The sequence below is a fragment of the Cetorhinus maximus genome, chromosome 2 (genome assembly GCF_964194155.1).
Source record: "Cetorhinus maximus chromosome 2, sCetMax3.hap1.1, whole genome shotgun sequence".
Taxonomy (NCBI): Eukaryota; Metazoa; Chordata; class Chondrichthyes; order Lamniformes; family Cetorhinidae; genus Cetorhinus; species Cetorhinus maximus.
The window spans coordinates 193,105,591-193,127,462 of NC_135880.1; the positions used below are offsets into that span (position 1 = coordinate 193,105,591).

The 21,872-nt window shown below is 43.2% G+C and overlaps 1 protein-coding gene across 1 annotated transcript in view; it reads left to right on the forward strand.

Annotated features, from left to right (window-relative positions):
- The window catches only part of vsig10l2 (V-set and immunoglobulin domain containing 10 like 2), a 58,145-nt gene extending 40,771 nt beyond the window's left edge, over nucleotides 1-17,374 (forward strand). The window contains 3 exon segments of the mRNA XM_078559710.1: nucleotides 11,514-11,636; nucleotides 15,628-15,731; nucleotides 17,195-17,374. Coding sequence (XP_078415836.1) covers nucleotides 11,514-11,636; nucleotides 15,628-15,731; nucleotides 17,195-17,374 — 407 coding nt within the window.
- Nucleotides 17,375-21,872: the final 4,498 nt, after the last annotated feature.

Here is a 21,872-nt window from a genome sequence, read left to right on the forward strand (position 1 = left end):
TCGCTTGCAGCCTTACCTTGTTCTACCTTCATTCTCTGACACTACTTTCCTATCATGATAGCCATCTGCATTTTGAACAGTCCAATGTTATATCCCATTTCCTCACTCGGCAGATAATTCCAAATATTTATCCTCAAGTAAGGAAAGTTTCCTGATAACCCTTTGAAATGAACTTTGAATCAGATTTTTCATTCTGATGATTAACAGTTCAGTTATTAGCCACAGGCCTCTCTCTTACAACTGATTTTATTTATATAATTGATGCTGACCTGGTCATTAAGTAAACTGGGTTGGAGAGGTTACTATGCATAACAATGGAGAGGGTCAAACTAACATTTGCAAAGATACTGTCATTAACTGGGCTGGGCTTCAATGCATTACTTGAGCCAAGAAGTCATCTCCTTATTTTTTTGGTTATTTCATTGCACTGCTGGGGTCAACTCCTCTCTGTTGGATTCAGATTCTCACTGTCAAGTTGATCTCCTTCTTGTTGGGTTCATTTGTTGCTAATTACCTTAATTTTGTGCCTTCTACCTATTGTCCCTTCTGCCACCGGGAACAGTTTCTCCTTATTAAAACGCTTCATAGTTTTGAACACCTCTATTAAATCTCCCCTTAACCTTCACACCTCTAAAGAGAGTAGTCCCAGCTTTTTCAGTCCCTCCATAAATATTATACCCTCATCCTTCATCTCATTCTAGTAAATTTCCTCCGCACCCTCTCATCCTTCCTAAACCTAAAATTTTGAAATTTTACTCTGTATTCCAATATCCAAGTCATTTATATAACAATAAAAGCAGTGGTCCTAGCACCGACCCTTGGGGAACATTACTGTTTACCACCCTCTAGTCTGAAAAATAACCATTTGTCATGACTCACGGTTTGCTGCCCCTAAGCCAATTTTTTATCCAATTTGATACTGACACCCCTAACCCATGAACCTCAATTTTGTTAACCAGCCTTTTATGTGGTACTTTGCCAAATACTTCCTTAAAATCCATACAGACAACATCAACCACATTCCCTTTATCAACATTCTCTGTTACTTCATCAAAAAATTCAATTAGATTAGTCAAGCATGTTTTGCGTTAACAAATCCATGTTGGCTCTCCTTAATTAACCCAAACCTCCCCAAGTGCCTGTTGATTTTTCCCCTGACTATTGTTTCTAAAACCTTACACACCACTGATGTTAAACTAACTGGCCTGTAGTTGCCAGGACTGTCCTTGCATTCTTTCTTGAATACAGGTGTCACATTTGCCACTCCTCTGGCACCTCCCCTGTATCTGGGGAAGATTGAAATATTATGATAAGCCCTTCCGCAGTCTCCATCCCCATTTCCTTTATCAATCTGGGATGAAAACCATCTGGATCAGCTGACTTATCTACTCTAAATATATCCAGACTTTCCAGTACTTCCTCCCTCTCAATTTTCACCCCATCCATTACCTTTACTATCTCCACTTCTACTGATATATTATCAGATTCCTATTTCTTAGTAAACATTGATACAAAGAATTCCCTCAGTACTAAACTTGCCCTAAGCATATATCACCCTCTTTGTCCCCAACAGGACCACTCCACCTCTTACTATCTGCTTACTATTTAAATGCTGGTAGAAGAGTTTTGGGTTGCTTTTTATGTTGACTGCCATTCTATCTCATAGTCTCTCCTTGACACTCTTATTTTCCATTTCGCTTCCCCTCTCAACCTTTTGTATTTGACCTGGATGGGTCTTGCTTGAAGATTTCATCTGATGCGCATTGTACACCCTCTTTTTTTTGCTTCAACATAACCTCTATCTTCCTCATCATCAAAGAAGCCCTGGATTTGGTTCTCTTACCTTTCGCCCTTGCTGGAATATACCTGGCCTGTACCTGAAGCATCTCTTCCTTAATGATCACCCATTGTTCCATTAGAGGTTTTCCTGTCAGCATTTGTTCCATTTTACCCTAAATAGATCTCTTCTCATCCCATTGAAATTCACCCCCTTCTGATTTAGATGTTCTACTTTATATTGTTTCTTGCTCTTCTCCATTTCTAATCTAAGCCTTATGATGCAATGATCACTCTTACCTAAACGCTCCTGACAGACACTTGGCCCACCTCATTTCCCAGCGCCAGACCCAGCAATGCATCCTTTCTAGTTGGATCAAGAACATACTGATCAAGGGAGTTCTCCTAAACACAGTTCAGAAATTCCTCCCCCTCCTTACCCTTTTCTTTAACATTATCCTAATTGATAGTTGGGTAAAGTCTCCCAATATCACCACTCTATAGTTTGTGCACATCTCTGTGATTGCCCTGCAGATTCAGCCCTCTATCTTGCTCTCTTACTATTTGGAGGCTTATAGACTACCTCCACTAGCATGATCATATCCTTTTGCTTCTCAACCCTAACCGGATGGATTCTGCCCTTGGTCCCTCAAGGCAAACCTCTCTTTCCAATAATACAATATCTTACCTAATCAGCACTGTCACCCATCCCTCTTTTCCCTTCCCTATCTTTCCTGACAACTTTATATCCTTGTATATTAAATGCCCACCTGTCACCATTTTTAAGCCACGTTTCCATTATTTGCGCTACCTCATATTCCCACACGGCTATTTGTACTTGTAGCTCATAAATCTTATTCACCACACTTTGTGCATTTACATACATGCATCATAATCCTGCCTTTGTATTCCTCGTAGTCCTTTGTAGTTGCTTCTATCTAATATAGAGCTGCTCCCTTTTCTACTACTGTCCAACACTCTCACTTTCTGCACCTTATTTCTCTTATCTACTATCTACTGGTGCCCGTCCCCCCACCAATTTAGTTTAAACTTTCCCTGACCACACTAGTGAACTTCCCCATTGGGACATTGTTCCCAGTCCTATTGAGGTGCATCCCAATTTTTTTGAATTGGTGTCTTCTGCCCCAGACTGGTCCCAATGTCCCAAGAACCTGAAGCCCTTCCTCCTGCATCATGCCTCAAGCCATGTATTGATTTGCCTTATCTTCCTATTTCTACTCTCACTAGCACTTGGCACTGGGAGTAATCCAGGGATTACTACCTTTGAGGCCCTTTTTAAAAGATTTCCTCCCTAGGTCTTGAAAATCTGACTATATGACTTCAATATCTGCTCTCTTTATGTTGTTGATACCAATGAATATTCTGCACCCTCTGTGTGATCTCCTTTACCCTGGCACCAGGGAGGCAACACACCATGCAGGATTCATGAAGACAGTTACAGAAATGCCTGTCTGTCCCTCTGACTATGGAATCACCTGGAACAACTGTTTTTCTACTCTTTGCTGTTCCCTCCTTTACAGCCCCTTGCCCATTGGTGCCATGGCCTAGACTGCAATCCTTCAGGGTACCGTCACTCCCAGCACCCCCCAATTCTGAGCACTGGGCACACCCTGAGGACCTCTGTACTTCCTGCCTTCTTCCCGATGGCAACATACTATCCTGAACACTTTACTGCCTGTGGAATGGCCATCTCCTGGAATATACAATCCAGGAAACACTCATCATCCTTGAAGTTCCGCAGAGACTCCAGCTGCGTCTCAAGCTCAGAAATCCTTCCTACACATGTGGCCCCCCAAGGCAAGTGATGTGTTTCGAAGCCCCAATATGGTGTGGGAATTGCAAGCAATAGGTCTGAGATGCCCATCCATAACCTAAAAAAAATCCCTCTATTCCCTCTTTAACAATCTAGTTAGTACCTGTTTAAACAATTAATTTTGATTAAAGCCTCTATGCTTATACTCTTATTAATTTACTAACAGTTATACAGACGCCAATTGAAAATTTTAAATTCCCCAGCTCCTAATTTGAACGAATGCTCTCATCCTGCTTTGGAGAGAAAAAGAGAACAACTCTCACCAACCAACCACTTACCTGTTTCCCTGGGACAGTTCACTTTGATTTTCTTTAGAACACAGTTGGTCGGCTCTGATCACTGCTAAAACATGCACCACTTGCCCCATTTCATTCCCTAGAGCTAGATCCAGGACTGCTCTCTTCCTCCTTGGGCTTAAAACACACTGATGAAGAAAGTTCTCTTGTATACATTTCAGGAATTCCTCCCCACCTTTGCCTTTTACCCTATTACTATCCGAGCCTATATTAGGATAATTGAGATCCCTCATTATCAATACTCTATATCTCTTACATCTTTCTGTCATCTGCCTGTAAATTTGCTCCACTATCTCCTCCCCACTATTAATGGCCTATAGCATACGCTGAACATCATTCCTACTGGTTGTCCATTGTCCATTGCCTTAATGCAGGGCTAATTTTAACCCTGTGTGCCCAATGAGGATGGGATAAGTGGAGGGAGAGATTTAAATCGCTACAATGTCTTGCTCTCTGGCTTGATGTCTCATGCATTCCTGCAGGTATTTCAACATGCAAGTTTCAGGAAGTTTATGAAGTCCAAAACCACTGACTGGTGAGGCTCTCACTAAAATGCAGATATCAGGGTCTGATAGCAGAATTCAGACCCCCAATGCCATTTTAACCCACGCTGCTGACCTTGCCATAAACACCAGGCAACAAGTAGTAGTGCATTCGGAAAAGGGCTGAGACAGTTAGCCAAAGTTATTTTATAAAGATTTTCTTGTGGACCAGGAGTAATCATTTTCAAAAGAGAATTAGATATATACTTGGTAAGGAAAAATATGTCGGGCTTTGGGACTAGAGCAGAGGAATGGGATTAATTGGATAGCTTTTTAAATCTTTCATGGGATGTGGGTGTCGCTGGAAAGGCCAGCATTTATTGCCCAACCCTAATTGCCCTTGAACTGAGCGGCTTGCTAGGCCATTTCAAAGGACAGTTAAGAGTCAACCACATTGCTGTGGATCTGGAGTCACAAGTAGGTCAGACCAGGTATGAATGGCAGATTTCCTTTCCTAAAGGGCATTAGCGAATTAGGGCTTTTACAATAATCGCTGATAGTTTTATGGTCACTTTGAAGATTTGTTATTGACTGAAGTAAAATTCCACCAGCTGCTGTGGTAGAATTTGAACCCATGTCACCAGAGCATTAGCCTGGGCCATTAATCCAGTAATGTTACCACTGCATCACCATTTCCTCTTTCGAAGCACCAGACAAACCATGATGATCTCCTGTTGTGATTACTGATTTATAATTTGTGGGATGGTGGAGACATCAGTGTAATTTCTGATATACGGGCATCATTTTTTAGACTGGCCTGAACTGTTTCAAACTGCATACCTTCTAATGGAGGTATGAGGAGATGGTGTTCAGGCTCTGTATCATCACAATGGGACTGATGGCTTGAAAGCCAGTGAAATCCAACACTTGGTACCATATTGATCTGAATAATCAGAAAGACTGTCATTAATCAGAAAGGGTGAGAGATCTCATCCATGTCCAACCTTCTGTTAACATGAACTAAGACCCTCACTGGTTTAAACCAACCCTGCCCTCAAAACTGCTTGGAGAGGTGACCTCGTTAAAATTTCTGTGACACTATTTTGATGTTACCGTATCCATAAGTCACTGTAGATTTCACGGCAGACACTATGTAGAATATCAGTGTAGTCTCTAATGAAGCTAATGGTACTGTTAAGAAACCCAGGTAAAGGATTAAAACCAATTGTGTGTGTAGCAGGGAAGAGGAGATAATTCAAGAAATAATGGTCAGCTTTGGTTTTAAAAGCCCGTAGGTTTCTGGAGGAACAGTAAAGTGGGAGTGAGGTTCTATGACATAATGAGTTAGAGTGTGAGATGGTTATGTGAGTCTTGATTGCAAAACATTGAATAAATGCTGTCCTAGCCAATGAAGCCCACATCCCTTAAATAATAAAAACATTGGTGATAAGGGAGAAGGAAGAATGTGTGGATGAGGTGGGTTTATTTTGGAGCATAAGACAATAAGAGAAGTTGAGAGGAGCAATAACTATAGTAGAACTGATAAAGTAAAGATAGGGATTGGGAAATTGAGGCTGTAAGTAAAAAGATAAACCAACTATTTCTAATATGTTCTCTAATAGTGTGAGAGATGTAGAAGAACCTCCTCAGATGTTGGAGCAAGATTCTGGTCTTGCATGAGCTTGAACTTTATAGAAGCAGGAATTGTTGAAGAGGGAGAGTGTTAATTTGCATATGCACCAATATTGTACATTAGAAAGAATCTTTGCATTTTCCACCGCATGACTCACTCCACATTCCCACCATGACCTCCAAATTTGTCAGCCCTTATAGTTGTGTAATTCCTCTGGTTTGGCAGTGAAATGTTATCTTCTCTACTGTTGTCCTCTTTACATTGTAATTTTTCCGCATCTCATTCCGGTAGCATTTTCTTTGTTTTTGTGATTAAGCCCCGACACTTGGACGCAGTCCTGATAATTATTGCAGGATTATGTCCCCATGGAGATCTTTTACTGAAGTTTGTAGAGTCAGGGGAACAAGCTCCAGGAGTGAGCTGTCCTTCACTTGAAGACAGTGATTAGTGTCCCTGCTGTAGGCTCTGGATAAAAGATGTCCAGCCCAGCGAGGTGATGCCACCTGCCACCCTCCCAATGCCCCCCAGAAAACCATCATTGATATCAGAGGAGCACTTAAAACATTTCATTAAATCATAAGGCTGAGAGCTTAGTGGATAGCTCCTTTCTGGAGGTGGTCACACAGCAGATTTTAAATGTTCAGACAGAATGGGGATGGGTGGCCACCAAAAGGACAAGGAGGAGGGCCAGGCAGATAGGCAGGGCAGGGATCCCATGGGTGCATCCCGCTGTCCAACCGGCGTTCAGTTCTGAATACTGTTGAGAGTCACAGTCCCTCTGAGGAGTGCAGGCAGAGCCAAGTCCATGGGTGGCTCATCTGCACAGGAGGGGAGGAAGAAGTGTGGATGAGTAATAGTGCTTGGGAATTCAATCGTCAGGGAAACAGACAGGTGATTCTGGGGCTTCCAACGGGACTCCAGGATGGTTTGTTGCCTCCCTTGTGTCAGGGTCAAGGATGTCACTGAATGGCTACAGGACCTTCTGACGAGGGGGGTGGGGAAGGATGAACAGTCAGAGATTATGGTTCACATTGGTACCAATGACATCAGCAGAAAGAAAGCAGAGTTTAGACAGCTAGGAGAGAGATTAAAAAGTGGGACCTCAAAAGTGCTAATTCCTGGATTATTCCTGGTGCTATGTGCCAGTGAGTACAGAAATAGGAAGATAGAGTTGCTGAGTACAGGCCAGAGAGGTGGTGTAGGAGAGAAGGTTTTAGATTCCAGAGGCATTTGCACTGCTTTTGGGGGAGCTGGAACCTATACAAGTTAGATAGGTTGCACCACATGGACCACAGCGGTTCAAGAAGGCGGCTCACCACCACCACCATCTCACGGGCAATTAGAAATGGGCAATAAATGCTGGCCTAGCCAGCGATGCTCATATCTTGTGAAAGAATACAAAAAAACCTCAGTAGGGCCAGCGTCAATATCCTTGCAGGGTATTTCCCTTATGTGGCTGGGGAGAGTGTAAACTAGCTTGCCAAGAGGATAAGAAAGTGTGAGTAGATTCAGAAAGGAGAGAAGAAAAGTTGGAAATGAAAGGCAGATAATTAGTAAAAGTGTTTGGAAAGCAGAGCAAATATATGCTAGAAAATAGATAACAAGGAAGTTTGGCAGTGCTAAGAGGTATATACTTCAATGCGAGAATAGGGACAAAGGCAGATGAACTGAGAACACAGATTCACATATGGGAGTACAATATGAGGGGAGACTTGATCAAGGTGTTCAAAATCATGATGGTTTGGACAGAACAGATAAGGAGATACTATTCCCATTGGTGGTAGGATCAAGAACCAGAGGACATTGATTTAAGGTGATTGGCAAAAGAAGCAATGGTGACATGAGGAAAAATATTTTTATGCACTGAATGGTCGGGATCTGGAATGCATTGGCTGAAAGTGTGCTGGAGGCTTGTTCAATTGTGACTTTCAAAAGAGAATTGAATCATTATCCAAAGAGGAAAAAATGCAAGGACTACACGGAAAGGCAGGGGAGCAGCACTAGGTAAATTTCTCTTGCAGAGAGCTGGCACAGACACGATGGGCTGAATGGTCTCCTTCTGTGCTGTAACCATCCTACGATTATGCCTTTGGGGGCAGGGGGATCCACTTGCTTCTTGTTATGACCCAGCAGTTTGGTAAAGATCAGTTATTTAAAAATCCCAGAGGGAAACTTTAAACAACTGTCATTACCTATATTTTTAAGTGGTATGTTTGAGATGCAACTCGAAATTCAGGAATCAGACCATCAGTTCTTGACAGGTTTTATATTAAACTAAATGAAACATTTTATTAATTCACACAAGCTAAATATATACACATGGCTACAAATTTCTACTATCATAATTTTTAACAAATTCCTAAGATAATCTCCATTAAGGCAACAGCAACCCATAGACTTAACCAGACACCAGGCAAAGCATTTTCACCTTACAAATTCAAAATGAGATAAAAGCAAAAAACTGCGGATGCTGGAAATCCAAAACAAAAACAAAAATACCTGGAAAAACTCAGCAGGTCTGACAGCATCTGTGGAGAGGAACACAGTTAATGTTTTGAATCTGTATGACTCTTCAACAGAACTAAGGAAGAATAGAAAAGAGGTGAAATATAAGCTGGTTTAAGGGGGTGCGGTACAGGTAGAGCTGGATAGAGGGCCAGTGATAGGTGGAGATAACCAAAAGATGTCATAGACAAAAGGACAAAGAGGTGTTGAAGGTGGTGATAATATCTAAAGGAATGTGCTAATTAAGGGTAGAAAGCAGGACGAGCAAGGTACAGATAGCCTTAGTGGGGGTGGGGTGTGGGGAAGGGATCAAAATAGGCTAAAAGGTAGAGATAAAACCTATTATATATAAAGCCTAGTCGGAAGATGAGGTGCTGTTCCTCCAGTTTGCGTTGAGCTTCACTGGAACAATGCAGCAGGCCAAGGACGGACATGTGGGCATGAGAGCAGGGTGGAGTGTTGAAATGGCAAGTGACAGGGAGGTCTGGGTCATGCTTGCAGACAGACCGAAGGTGTTCCGCAAAGCGGTCACCCAGTCTGCGTTTGGTCTCTCCAATGTAGAGGAAACCGCATTGGGAGCAGCGAATGCAATAGACTAAATTGAGGGAAGTGCAAGTGATATGCTGCTTCACTTGAAAGGAGTGTTTGGGCCCTTGGACAGTGAGGAGAGGGGAAGTAAAGGGGCAGGTGTTACACCTTCTGCGGTTGCATGGAAAGGTGCCGTGGGAGGGGTTTGAGGTGTAGGGGGTGATGGAGGAGTGGACCAGGGTGTCCCGGAGGGAACGATCAATTCAAAATGAGGTTCCTCTCGCTTTGGTTCCTGTGGAGACAGTTGTAGGCTTACAGCTACTTTGATCTTACATTGCCTCTGCCCCACACACACAAAACTGCTATCCTTATCCCTAGCGCAGCTCATTGAATGTAAATTCTCATTGTATCACTAGCCTCTTCTAACAATAAAACCCCTTTCATAGTACCAACTTTATTAGCAATATAAACACATTGTTTGGTCTCTGCTAGCTAGGTGTCAGATTACACTCGCCTTCTTGAATGCTCTATTCAACAAAATGCAAATGCACTCTACCTCTCTTACATCCCAAAACTAGCACATATAAAAGCACCCAGACTAGCTGGCTTTAATCCAATTAAGACACACCCACAGACTAAACGTCTATTTTAAAAGAAAAATATTTTCCAATAATATTATATACATTAATAGCTTCATGACACTTCTTCGGGAAGGTAGTATGCCTTATCTCACTTTATGTACCATCCAACCATGCCCTACAGCCATTAAAACCATGGAATGGTTCCAAGAGAGAAGGAGGCCATTTGACCCATTATGTCCATGCAAGCTCTCTGCAAGAGCAACTCACCTAGTCCCCCTTTCTTTGTAGCCCTGCAATATTTTTCTCTTCAGAATTATTCAATTTTTTTGAAAACCATAATTGAATCTGCCTCCACCACCCTCTTAGGCAGTGCATTCCAGATCCAAACCACTTGCTAAATAAAAATCTTTTCCTCATTTTATCATTGCTTCTTTTGCCAAGCACCTTAAATTAGTGTCCTTCAGTTCTTGACCTTTCCTCATGATTTTGAACACCTCTATCAGATCTCCTCTCAACTCTCCCTTCTCTAAGAAAACAAGCCCAGCATCTCCAATCTAACCATGTAACTCAAGTGCCTCATCTATGGAATTACTCTTGTAAATATTTTCTGCATCCTCTCTAAAGCCTTTACGACTTTCCTAAAGTGTGGTGTCCAGAACTGGACAATACTCCAGTTGGGGCTGAACCAGTGTTTTATAAAGATTCACTGTAGCTTCTTTGCTTTTGTACTCTATGCCTCTATTTATAAAGCCCAGGATCCTGTGTGCCTTTTTAACCACTTTCTCAGCCTTCCCTGATGCTTTCAATAATTTGTGCATCCATATTCCAGTGCAGATTGAAGAAGTTGAAACTCGCAGCACAGGGTGTCCTCACTTTTGGCCTTGTCCTGCCTGCCACATCATTTGCTTTATTTGGAGCAAGTGGAGGTCATTGGAAGTGTAAGACCAGTATTCAGTGTATCTGGATCTTGACAGAGCTTCTGGCATACACCCTATCTGGCAAAGACAGAATCTCCCCTCAGATGCAGATTTGAGGCCATTGTGTTCAAGCACTGAGCACTGTCTCTCAGGCCTTCTTTTTGGTCCTTGGTTTGGAAGGGGTTGAATTCACTACCAAATATTTTGGTCTCTTAAGCATGACCTCCTCCATCCAAATCTGTCTCTTGGTCAGCACACCGAACTTTCCACAGGCATGTTGAAGGCTCTACTCAGGGAATCAAAGCCAGTCTAGGAGATTACATGTACCAACTGTCACTTGTCAATCCACTTACCTACTATATGATGGGATCTTTGCCCCAATCAAGAACCAGTTTAACTCTCTCCTGAAGGTATAAGGGAGTCAGCGCCCATTGTAAAATCAACCCACCAAAAGTCCAGCTCACTCCATGTAAATTCCTGCCCACTAATCATTCTTGCTGACCCCTACTGAGCTCCCTGTCTCCCAGGAATGTCTACTTCCAAATCCTCATCCTTGTTTTCAGATTCCTTCATGACCTCACTTCCCCACCTCCTGACTTTTACAGAGCCCCAATCTCCTTGTCAACTCTTCACTGTTTTAACTCTTGGCTACTCTGCACTCCTGATTGCTTCACTGTGCCATCAGTAATAGAGCTTTGAACCTTCTTGGATGCCACGTTCTACAATTCCCTCTCTCCCATGCTACTTCTCTCCTCTCCTTCGTTAAGGTCCACATTAAGACCAATGTATCCATGTTTCTTTTATTGGGAGATTTCTTGTTAAAATTTCACTTGGCGTAATTTCACATGAATGTGTTAACTGTTTCTGTATGGCAGACTTATTTATGCCCTTTTTAATTCCTGCGGCTGAATAAAACTGCTTTAAAAGGCTAGTATTGAGTTGTCACCCATGTATTTTTCAGCTGACCCTCCTTTTAGTGCCTTGCCAGCAGTGATTGGTGCTGCCGTGGTCGGAATGCTGGTTGCCGTAGTAGGAACCGTATTGGTGTTTCTCTACGTTATGAGGAACCGTGAAAACATTCCATGTAAGTAATTCCCAGCCAATCCAGATCAACATGGCATCAAGTGTCAGCTACTACTGCCTTTTAAGTCATCAATCTCACTGCGAAGATTTCCAGGAGAATTGGATCTGATTCTGGAGGATTCTCAAAAATCTTCATTCCTCGGATATGAAATTGATGGGCAGGTAAAGGCTAGTTGGTCCATTGAGTTCTCCTCACCCTCATGTTGGCTGGAGGATTGTGACTATACACTTCCTACCTCTGCCCACCATCATCCCACCTCCATCCTGCACCCACACCCCCAGTCCTGCAGTCATCCAGGGAGATGCACGAGAACAAGAGAAAAGATCCAGGGTGAATAAGGGAGAAATACTCTGGAAAATCTCATTGATCAAGTATTATTCACAAAGGCACCTACCTCCTATATAATGCAATCTCTGCTGCAGTTAGGAAGTGGTTCAGCTCCCCCTTGAAGACAGAGAGACAGCACTTGAAACACATAATGCTCGCCAGCAATGCATTCTACAGCTCAATGATCCCTGGGTAGTTTCAGAGACACACAGAGCTGCGTTGGTGTGCTGTGCTCCCAGCTTTGAGTCCCGAGTTGCATTTTTGATGAATTTCCTCAGTACTCCACTAGTTTACCCAGCCTTAATCTTCCTCTTCTGAAAGCAGTGACACAACCAGTGTCTACATTCTTCTAATTGTTCATCCAGGAATTTGGGTCTAGGCTGTTCTACTTCTCATCCATGTTGTCATTTTTTTTGCATGAGCATGGATAGTGAACATCAGTAAAAAATGTTCTTGCATTTACATAGTGCATTTCGTGACCTCAGGATGTCCTAAAGTGCTTTACAGCCAATTAAATATTCTTGAAGTGCAATCACTTTTGTAATGCATGAAATGCAGCAGTCAACTTTTTGCATAGTAAGATCCCACAAGTAGATTTCTTCTCGTTTGTAATCAATGGATGGGAAATCTAGCCATGAGTCATAACAAAACACTCCTGGGCACGTACAGCAAGTGTTAGATACAGAGTTAAGCTCCCTCTACGCTGTTCCCATTAAATACTTCCAGGGGTACAGCACAGGTACAGGGGCAAGCCTTCTTTACCCTGAAAAAAGAGCAGTATTTATATAGTACCTTATCATGCCTCTGACAAACATCTGAAATCACCTCACATGCAATAACTTTCTTTGAAATGCAATCACTGTTATCATGTAGGCAAACATGGTGGCCATTCACTACGCAAACAGCAATGAGATGAACAGTAATTTCTGATTTTGGTTGAGGGACGAATGTGTGTCAGAACACTAGGGAACTCCCTGCACTTCAAACAGTAGCATGGATCTTTAACACTGGCAAAGTTTTTCAAAGGACAGCTCCTCTGACTGTGTGCAGCACTCAGTGCTGCCCTGGGTGTCAGTCCCAATTAGATATGCAAATCCTGGAAAAGTGCTTGATCCCACAACCTTTTAGCTGAGCCAAGCTGACATTGTTCCATCATTCAGTTCCCAGGGCAGTCACAACATGGAGTAGATGCAGAATAAAGCCCCCTCTACACTGACTCAACAATATGTTTTGAATCTAATCTCAGAAGATGTGAAATGATCCTGGGCAGCCAATTAGTGGTTCACCCCACAGTGCAATTTGTATATGGTAAGATGCTGATAAATGTAATTTATATAGTGCATTTTGTGACCTCAGGATGATAAATAAATTCAGATAAATGTTCTGGACGATTATAGCTCTTTGATGCTTACAATCTAATTCCTGTTAAACTTTTCGGATTTGTTAGCATGAGTGATAAACCTCGAAATTCGGTTGTGCCCATTTTTTGGGCTTCTTGAGATACATAATGCATGGCCCTTGTGTGAATGGTGGGGCCTGAGCTTCCCCCGGCCCAATCAGAAAGCCAACAGCTCAGCAGCCTCAGAAACACTACCACTAGGCGTTCACCTGGAAGATGAGAACACCTCAGTGGCTGGGTGCCCTCAAAGTGAGTTCAGGTTGGCTGGGGGCAGCCAAGGCCCAGTGATTTTTGGGGGTGGAGAGAGGTTGTTGAGCACGGGTGGTGCTGTTGCCTCTTGAAGGCTTCCAGGTTTCGTTAGATGGTCTCTTCCTGCGGTGGCTGGTCCTTCTGATGTGGGAAAATTGCCCATGGGGGCAGGAAATGTCTCTTAATTGGCCATTTAAGTGGTTCAATTAGCCCCCTGGCAGGCGGCTGATGGTAATATCGCATGGTGGTGGGAAGATGTCAGGCTTTCTACCTCCCAGCTCGTTGTCAAAGGGCCCAGAAATTCCCAGCTGATGAACGGTGTTATATGTCAAAGTCGGGATGGTGGGTGACTTGGAGGGAAAATCAGAAGTGATGGTATTCTCAGGCACCTTGCAGCTTGTGATACTCAGGCCAGGTCAGTTAGTTTACAGCCGCAACTGGCAGCCATTGCACTCCACAAAGCCCAATATACGTGTGGTTATGAATCAAAGTGTCAAGTTGAGGAGTTCAGATTGCATGAAAAGTATCTGCTACTGGACCTGAGAGGGTCTCTGTTATAGGGTTGCCAACTATGATTAAATCTATTCCTGGAAGTTTCATCACATGACTTGCCCCCACACCCCAGCCAATGGTCGGCCAACACATTCATGCTTGTGACACACTGCCTTCCTACGCCAATTGGGAAGCAAAAAGACTGAATACCCAATTGGATGATGCTTGACTGTCAGCCAAACAGCCCTTTCCCCCCCCATTTTCAATATTTTTATATCTGGCAGGTAGCAGTGTCCTGATCTTTAATGCTTGGAGACTCCAGGCCAAACTTTGAGGGTTGGCAACCCTACTCTGTTACCCTGAGCACAGAGGGAGAATTAATCGAAGAGGAAAACATCATATTTGCTGTCATGAATTCCTGAATAAAGGAGGAATGATAACTTCAAACGTAATGACATAAATCAGCTGGGTTTCAGAGGAAATATGTTTGCCGTGTAACTGTAGTGTCCCCCTTAGCCAGTTTATGGGTGATGTTGAGATATGGATTTATTATAATGACCAACTGTCCCTCTTTTTTTAGGGCTACATGACCTGCTGTTTCAGCGGTAAGTACTGCACAACCCCTAAAATGAACACTTACAGCTTTCCAAGGTTTTGCTGAGCAAAATGTTCAGCACTTTCAGTTGCCCCTAACTGTCCCACCCCTGATGCTGCTCAAAGTTTAGATTTGTCTTTGAAAATGTTAATTGTTCTCCCAGCATCCAGAGCCTTTCGGAGAGAGAGTTCCAGATTTCCACCAACGTTTGTGTGAAAAGATGTCTCCAAAATCTCAAATTTTAAGATGGTACCTCCTTGTTCTGGACTGCCTCAGCAGAGGAAATAGTTTCTCATTATCTACCCTATAGAATCCCAACATCATTGTAAATATCACAACCTTTCTGAACTCAAGGGAGTACAAACCAAATTTACACCAGCTGTGTACCTAATTTAACCCTTTTAAGGTGTGGCAATATTCTGGTGAAACTTGGGTTTTCAAGGCAGTTTGTGTGTTTGAAATTGGTGCTCATTGCCAACAGACGGTTCTAACCAATAAAACAGTGGCAGTGTTTATATTAATACAATGTTATGATTCCAGATGATGTTACTACTGGACAAGCCAAATCCCAGGGTGGAACCTGGCTTGATAGACCCTAACTTTTATATTTTGTTTAAATACGTGGAGAGTGGCTACTGAACAGAGTCACAGGAGTCACCTGATGAACTTTTAACAAAAGAATAAAACATTTATTAAACAAGAAAAGATGAACTATATTACAATGCTCTTTCATCCGCAGCTATAACTTTAGAGATATGCACAGATTCGCTGTTACAAAAGCTATCTTATCTTATACTCTAGTGTTTACAGCTGGGCTGAATGACCTTTATTGTTCCATGGCTGTTTATGGGTTTACCACTGAGATGAGAAATGGTAACAATGAACTGAGATGGTCTTAATCCTCAAACATGTCACCTTCCTTTCCATAGACCACCTAGTGAATCGCGGGAGCAGATTAATTATCCGGAAGATGCTGATGTTACTTCCCCCACTGAGGGAGAAGATATTGAGGATGGCAGGGAACAGGCAGAAGGTACCCGATAGATTTTCTATCACCTACTTTGTTTTCTCCAGGCCTCACAGCCCCAGAGCTGGGCCAGCAGCACCCAGAGTTGTCCTTGAGCTGATCGCAAAGCCTGCAGGAAAGTAGCCTTGGATGTCTCATCCTGTTCAGTTACTATCCCTGTAGGGAAAGGTTTTCCATTCTCACAACCACCACAACCAACACCCCCCGCAACCCCACCACACCCCAACCTGAATCCTGGTAGTACCTGCTGAGGTCAGACGCCCATCAAAGAAGGTAATAGTGTCTGGCTGGTTGAAGTTGGAATATTGGTAAAACCTTTTGGTCTTTGTTTAGTCTGAGGCTAAGGTTGCCAATTGTGATTAAATGTATTCCTGGAGGTATCATCACATGACTTGCCTCCGTGCTGCAGCCATTCATCAGCTAACACATCCACCCTTGTGATATACTGCCTTCCTACGCCAATTGGAAAGCAAACAGACTCATTATTCAATTGCATGATGCTTGACTGTCAGCCAAATAGACTGTTTTCCCATTTTCAATATTTTTATATCTGGTAAAGAAAAATGTTCCAATGATTTTTCTCCTGGATTGCACGCAGCAGTGTCCTGGAGATTGATCTTCAATTTCTGGAAGCTGAAGGCCAATCCTGGAGGATTGGCACATAGGGCAGGACTATAGTTCTTAGCAAGCTCAATTTTTGAAAATTTATCATCCAGCTGTGTTATTTCCCCATTATCATTTTCAATCTTCCACCATATGATGGTCCAGCAGCCTATTGAAGGCCTGGGGCCTGGTTGAAGTCTCTCCCTTGGTAAGTAGCCCATAGTCAAGTAGAGATTTCTGATCATCTTTGTTAGGGTTCTCATTATGCTTTTTCCTCAGAAGCGACTTTGATAAATTCCTGTTTGGGTAGAAATTCCCTGTAATTCCCAAGATCACCCAAAATTAATGTCAGGGTGAAGATCAGCGGAGTAGCAGAAATGGCCAGTTACAATGTTTCTCTTAGTATTTCTTCTCATCTTCCACTGAAGCTTCAGCAGGAGTAACATTACATTCCTAAGTTACACCCACCCATGAGCGGATGTTGGCAAGTCTGAACTGATTCCAGAGTATAAAGAGTGTCGGACTTACACCAGCTGATACCAAGAGCTCAAGAAAGTATCCCCAGCAAACCCTAAACTTGAAATAGCTTTCCTGAAAGAAGGATAGCAGAAATGTCTGTTCAGACTAAAAACACAAACATTTTTTTTCAATCATTTGCAAATATGGATCAATAAAACGGTCAATGTCCTGTGGTACCCTCCAGTCACCGAATGGAGGTCTTGTGCCATTGTACTCTGGTAGCTTGAATTACGCTTGGCCGAGGAAGTCAACTGGTGCCTCATGTGTTAGGGAGGAGGGGGGAAGCTCAGTATTACTTTCCCTAAGAATGCGGGACATGTTCTCATTGGCTGCTTTCCATCTTGCAGAGACGGGTCCAGGCGCTTCTGCCGAGGAGGCTTTCACCACGACAGCCACCATTGAATTGCCGTCTGCTGGTGTTGACCAAGGTAATGGTGCAGCCAGCGAGTTAGCCAGTACCTGAGAGCGGGGGAATGGAGCCTGAGAAACCGGCAGACTACTCCCGGCACAATACACTGAAAGTTTGATAAAGTCATAATGATGATTAGCATTCCCCTAGTTTGTTTGAAAACATTAAAATAACACCTAGCGACCTCGACTGACATCAGAAAATCACCGTATTAATCTGCACTTCAGTTGATTGGACTATGAAAGACGTATGAATTTTCACTGTGTGTAATTTTGTTGCCAGCAGTGTACTGCCATCTGTGTCGTCTTCTCTCTCTCTCTCTCTCCTGCTATCCTTCCTCCTATCACCATCTCACTGTTTTCTTCTGTGAGTTTTCTAGCAGGCTGCTCAGCTGCTGACTCCATCTCGGCTGAAATTAAGGCCATCATGAGCCTTCGTGTTAATTGTTGTCATTTTTTTCTGGCCTCTGTACCATTACTGGCAGCATTGGCACTTCGGAGGGAAATTAGGGTTGTTTCTCTTAGGGGAATCTAGAACTGGGAGGAGCACAATTTTGAAATAAGGGGTCTCCCACTTGAGATGGAAATGAGGAGATATTTCTTGTCAGAGGGTTGTTAATCTTTCGAATTCTCTACCCCAAAGAGGAGTTGGTGGAGTCTCTGTCACTGAATATATTTAAGGCAGTTAGACAGATTTTTTGACCTGTAAGCGAGTCATGGAGGCAGGCAGGAAAGTGGTGTTAGTGCCACAATCAGATAACCGTATTGAATGACAGAACATGCTCGAGGGGCAAAAATGATTTACTCCTGTTTCTATTTCTTATGTTCTTATTGAGAATTTGAGATCAGCTTGAAGTGACCAAGATGGTGTTGAATTGTTGTAAAAACCAAACTGGTTCAATAATGTCATTTATGGGAGGAAAGCTGGTCTCCTTACCCAGTCTGGCCTATATGTGACCCCTGTCCCACATTGTTCATCCTAATTTCCACTGAAGTGACCCATCAATCCACTCAGTTGTATCCAAGCACCACATGGCAATGGCCCACCATCGCCTTCTGTGGGAATGGGCTATAAGTCCTGGCTTTGCCAGCAATTCAGAAGTCTCTTCATCTACAGAGGGCACCTTCTCTTGTGGTGCTTCCGAGGATGTTTAACATGGTTAATGAGAATGAACGATTTTACAAAATGGGTTTCCTAGTTGGAGTTCCCCTACTCAGTAATTAGGAGAAACAAGCTGGTAACCCAGACAGAGAGACTGCAGGCAGGTCAGGCTGTATGAAAGGTGTCCCGAGCAGATCCACCAGTGCCATATAGCCACATCTGCAGACAGTAGTCACTTGCTTCGCTTTACTGGACACTCCAATTGAAGCTGGGCAGCAGTCCTGATGACACCAATAAGATTGAATTCCTCATTAACCATGTTGGAAGCATCCCCAGAAGCACCAGAAAAGAAAGTGCTTGCTGTAGATGAAGAGACTTCTGATTTGCTGTATCTCAGAATAAATGGTTAGTCCCTATCCATACCTGCCACACATTCCTCACCGTCAAATGTGTCAGCCATAGCTCAGTGGATCGTGCTCATGACTCTGAGACAGATGATTGTGGATTCAAGTCCTACTCCAGAGACTTAAACACAGAATCTGATGATCCAGTGCAGTGCTAAGGGAGTGCTGCACTGTCTGAGGTGCCACCTTTTAGATGAGTTGTTAAGCCAAGACCCCGACTGCCCCTTCAGCTGAGAGACTTGGGTGAATGTAGAAGATGTCATGGCATTATTTCGAAGAAGAGCAGGGGAGATATCCCCAGTGTCCTGGCCAATATTTATCCCACAACCAACATCACAAAAAAATTTTCCGATCATTATCTCATTGCTGTTTGTGGGAGCTTGCTGTGCACAAATTGGCTGCCATGCTTCCTACATTACAACAGTGACCTACAGTTGGCTCTAAACTGCTTTGGGATGTCCTGAGGATGCAAATCTTTCTTTACAATGTTTACAAATGTTCTGTTCCACCCATTGAAAATGGTCATCAATGGATCCCAGGTCTGCTGGCACAGTCATGAAGAAATGTGGGCATGTGGCACCTCCGTACAGGAACATGGGGGTCAGAGATAAAATGCAGAGAAATCGAGGAATCGGTATTCATGGTTAGAGTTCCCGCTAAAGTGTTTGATGCAATGGGAGCGCAAAGGGGGAGTTTAAACACGGCGATCGAAACACCTGGTTCACAGCCTGCATGACTCCCTACCGGGAAGGAAAATAGTAACTCGGAGTGGAACTTGTTGAGCTCTATGCTGGTATTCCTGTTACATGATTCCATTGTTCAAAGCTCTGTAGTAGGAGCTCTAACTTGAAAAATCTTTATTTATTTACTGTAGCCATTTGACTCTCAGTGTGGTCTTTCGACATGGGTATCAGATATTAATTACACTTCAGATGTGTTCTGATTCTGCCTCTCCACTACCAGACCAGAATAACACAATATTACTATCATTGCCATGCTGACAACTCATCTCATTAATGTTGCTTTTGTCAATGCTTTTGCTGACTAATTGCCGCTAAAATAAATTGAATAAAACTTCAGTAAAATATGTCAGTGCATTATTTGCCTCCTGCTAACAGCCCTTCTGGGACCTCTTGTGGAGCTGTGGGTAGCGTTCCTGCCTCTGAGCCAGAAGCTTCAGATTTAAGTCACTCTCCAGGACTTGGTGGCCAAGGAAGGTGCATCATAATGCAGCCAAACAGTTTGAATATCAACCTGCAAATCCTCCCTATGTTCAGGCCAATGGCAGGCAGCAAGAGCGGCGAGATTCCTGGTCAGTCAGGAATAATGTTGTAGTCTCTACCATCGCTATCCATCGCTCCAGACTACAACCTGCAGGTAAAAATGTATGCTGCCATCACAATCTTCGACAGCCATGCTCCTTCGACAGCGCCTTCCAAACCTGCGACCTCTACCATCTAGAAGGACAAGGGCAGCAGATAGATGGAAACACCATCACCTGCAAGTCCTCCTCCAAGCCACTCACTATCTCAACTTAGAACTTCACTATCACTTGGTGAAAATCCTAGAACTCCCTCCCTAACAGCACTGAGGGTAGATCTACACCACAGAGACTGCAGCAGTTCAAGAAGGGTAATTAGGGATGGGCAATAAATGCTGGCCTACCCAGCGCCACGCACATCCAATGAGTGAATAAAACAAAATCCCGCTGAGATCCTTGCTCAAAAGGAAGCTCCATGTGGTAAAGTGGAGTGCTATGTACATTTAAGAGAATGTAATTAATTGATCATGCGACTGTATTGACCAATTGCTACGTGGTGCGGACTACTTGGGTAACTGGGAAGTCTAGAGCTGGAAGTGATTGAAGGAGCACACATGGTGTTAGTGCTCTGCTTTTAAGTCCAATAAACCATCAGTGTTTGTTCAGTTAATTGGTCTCTCTGCCTATATTGTTTTAAGCACCAATTAATGTGTTAATATCAAGGCCACAGCTATGTTCGCTGGACAAAGCGAACCTGACAACCTAAAACATAAAACTCCCCATTGCTGGGTCCTGGACAGACACGTTAGGGGCACCATCCCAACCTGTTTGGAGTTGAATGTCCAGAAATTTTTAAAATCAAATTTCACACTTTGAGGCTGGATTTTCCAATCAGATTTGTCCAATTTGATAGGATTTATGGGTCTCTGTACACTTTTTGACATGTCCCACTTTCCTCTATCATTTCTGGCAGTTGCAGGAAGCGCTCGCCCATTGCATTGTGGATGCAAATGACATAAAAACATACTTTACCGTCCAGTTTTTAGGAACAGGAGGAGACCATTCAATCAGGGTGACTAACCGTCTATTATTTTACAAGACTGTATGGTAATGGAGCCCACTGTCCCACGTCCCGGGTTGCACACATCCAGGATGCTGTTTTTCCCGTAATTCAGAGCTTTAAATCTCGTGCATGTGCAGTACCCCCTCTGCTCCTGTTTATGTTCTAACAGCTCTGACAGCATCTCCACCCCACCCAAACCCCACTGCCTCCACTCTAATGGACCATTCATTCATTTTCTCCACGAGAGTTGGTCAACCCGTATTCAGCCCCTCGAATCTGTTTCATCATTCAGTTAAATTCTGATCGAACCTCAACTCCATTTATCTGCCATTGATTGGAGTTTTTATTAATCTCCACCTAATAAAATTCTATCACTTTCAGTCTTGTAACTTTAACAATGGCTTTTCAAAATCACTTTTGACAGAGATTTCCAGGTTTCCACGACTTTTTGTGTGAAGAGGTGCTTCCTGATTTCACTCCTAAATAGCCTAGCTCTAATTTTAAGTCTGCAGCCCCTAGTTATGGATTCCCACAGTGGAGGAAATGTTTTCTCTGCATCCAACCTACAAAATCTCTTGATAAATAAGGAGCTATAGGAAAAGAGGAGGGACATGGGACTAATTCAATAGCTCTTTCAATGGACAGGAACATGCAAGAGGGGATGAATGGCCTCCTTGTGTGTTGTGCAAATCTTTGTTTTGACCAAGTTGAATGACTCACCCCATCAAAGACTTAAAAAAAAAAATCAGCCTCCCAATGTGAACTGTAACGCACCTTTCCCCTGCCT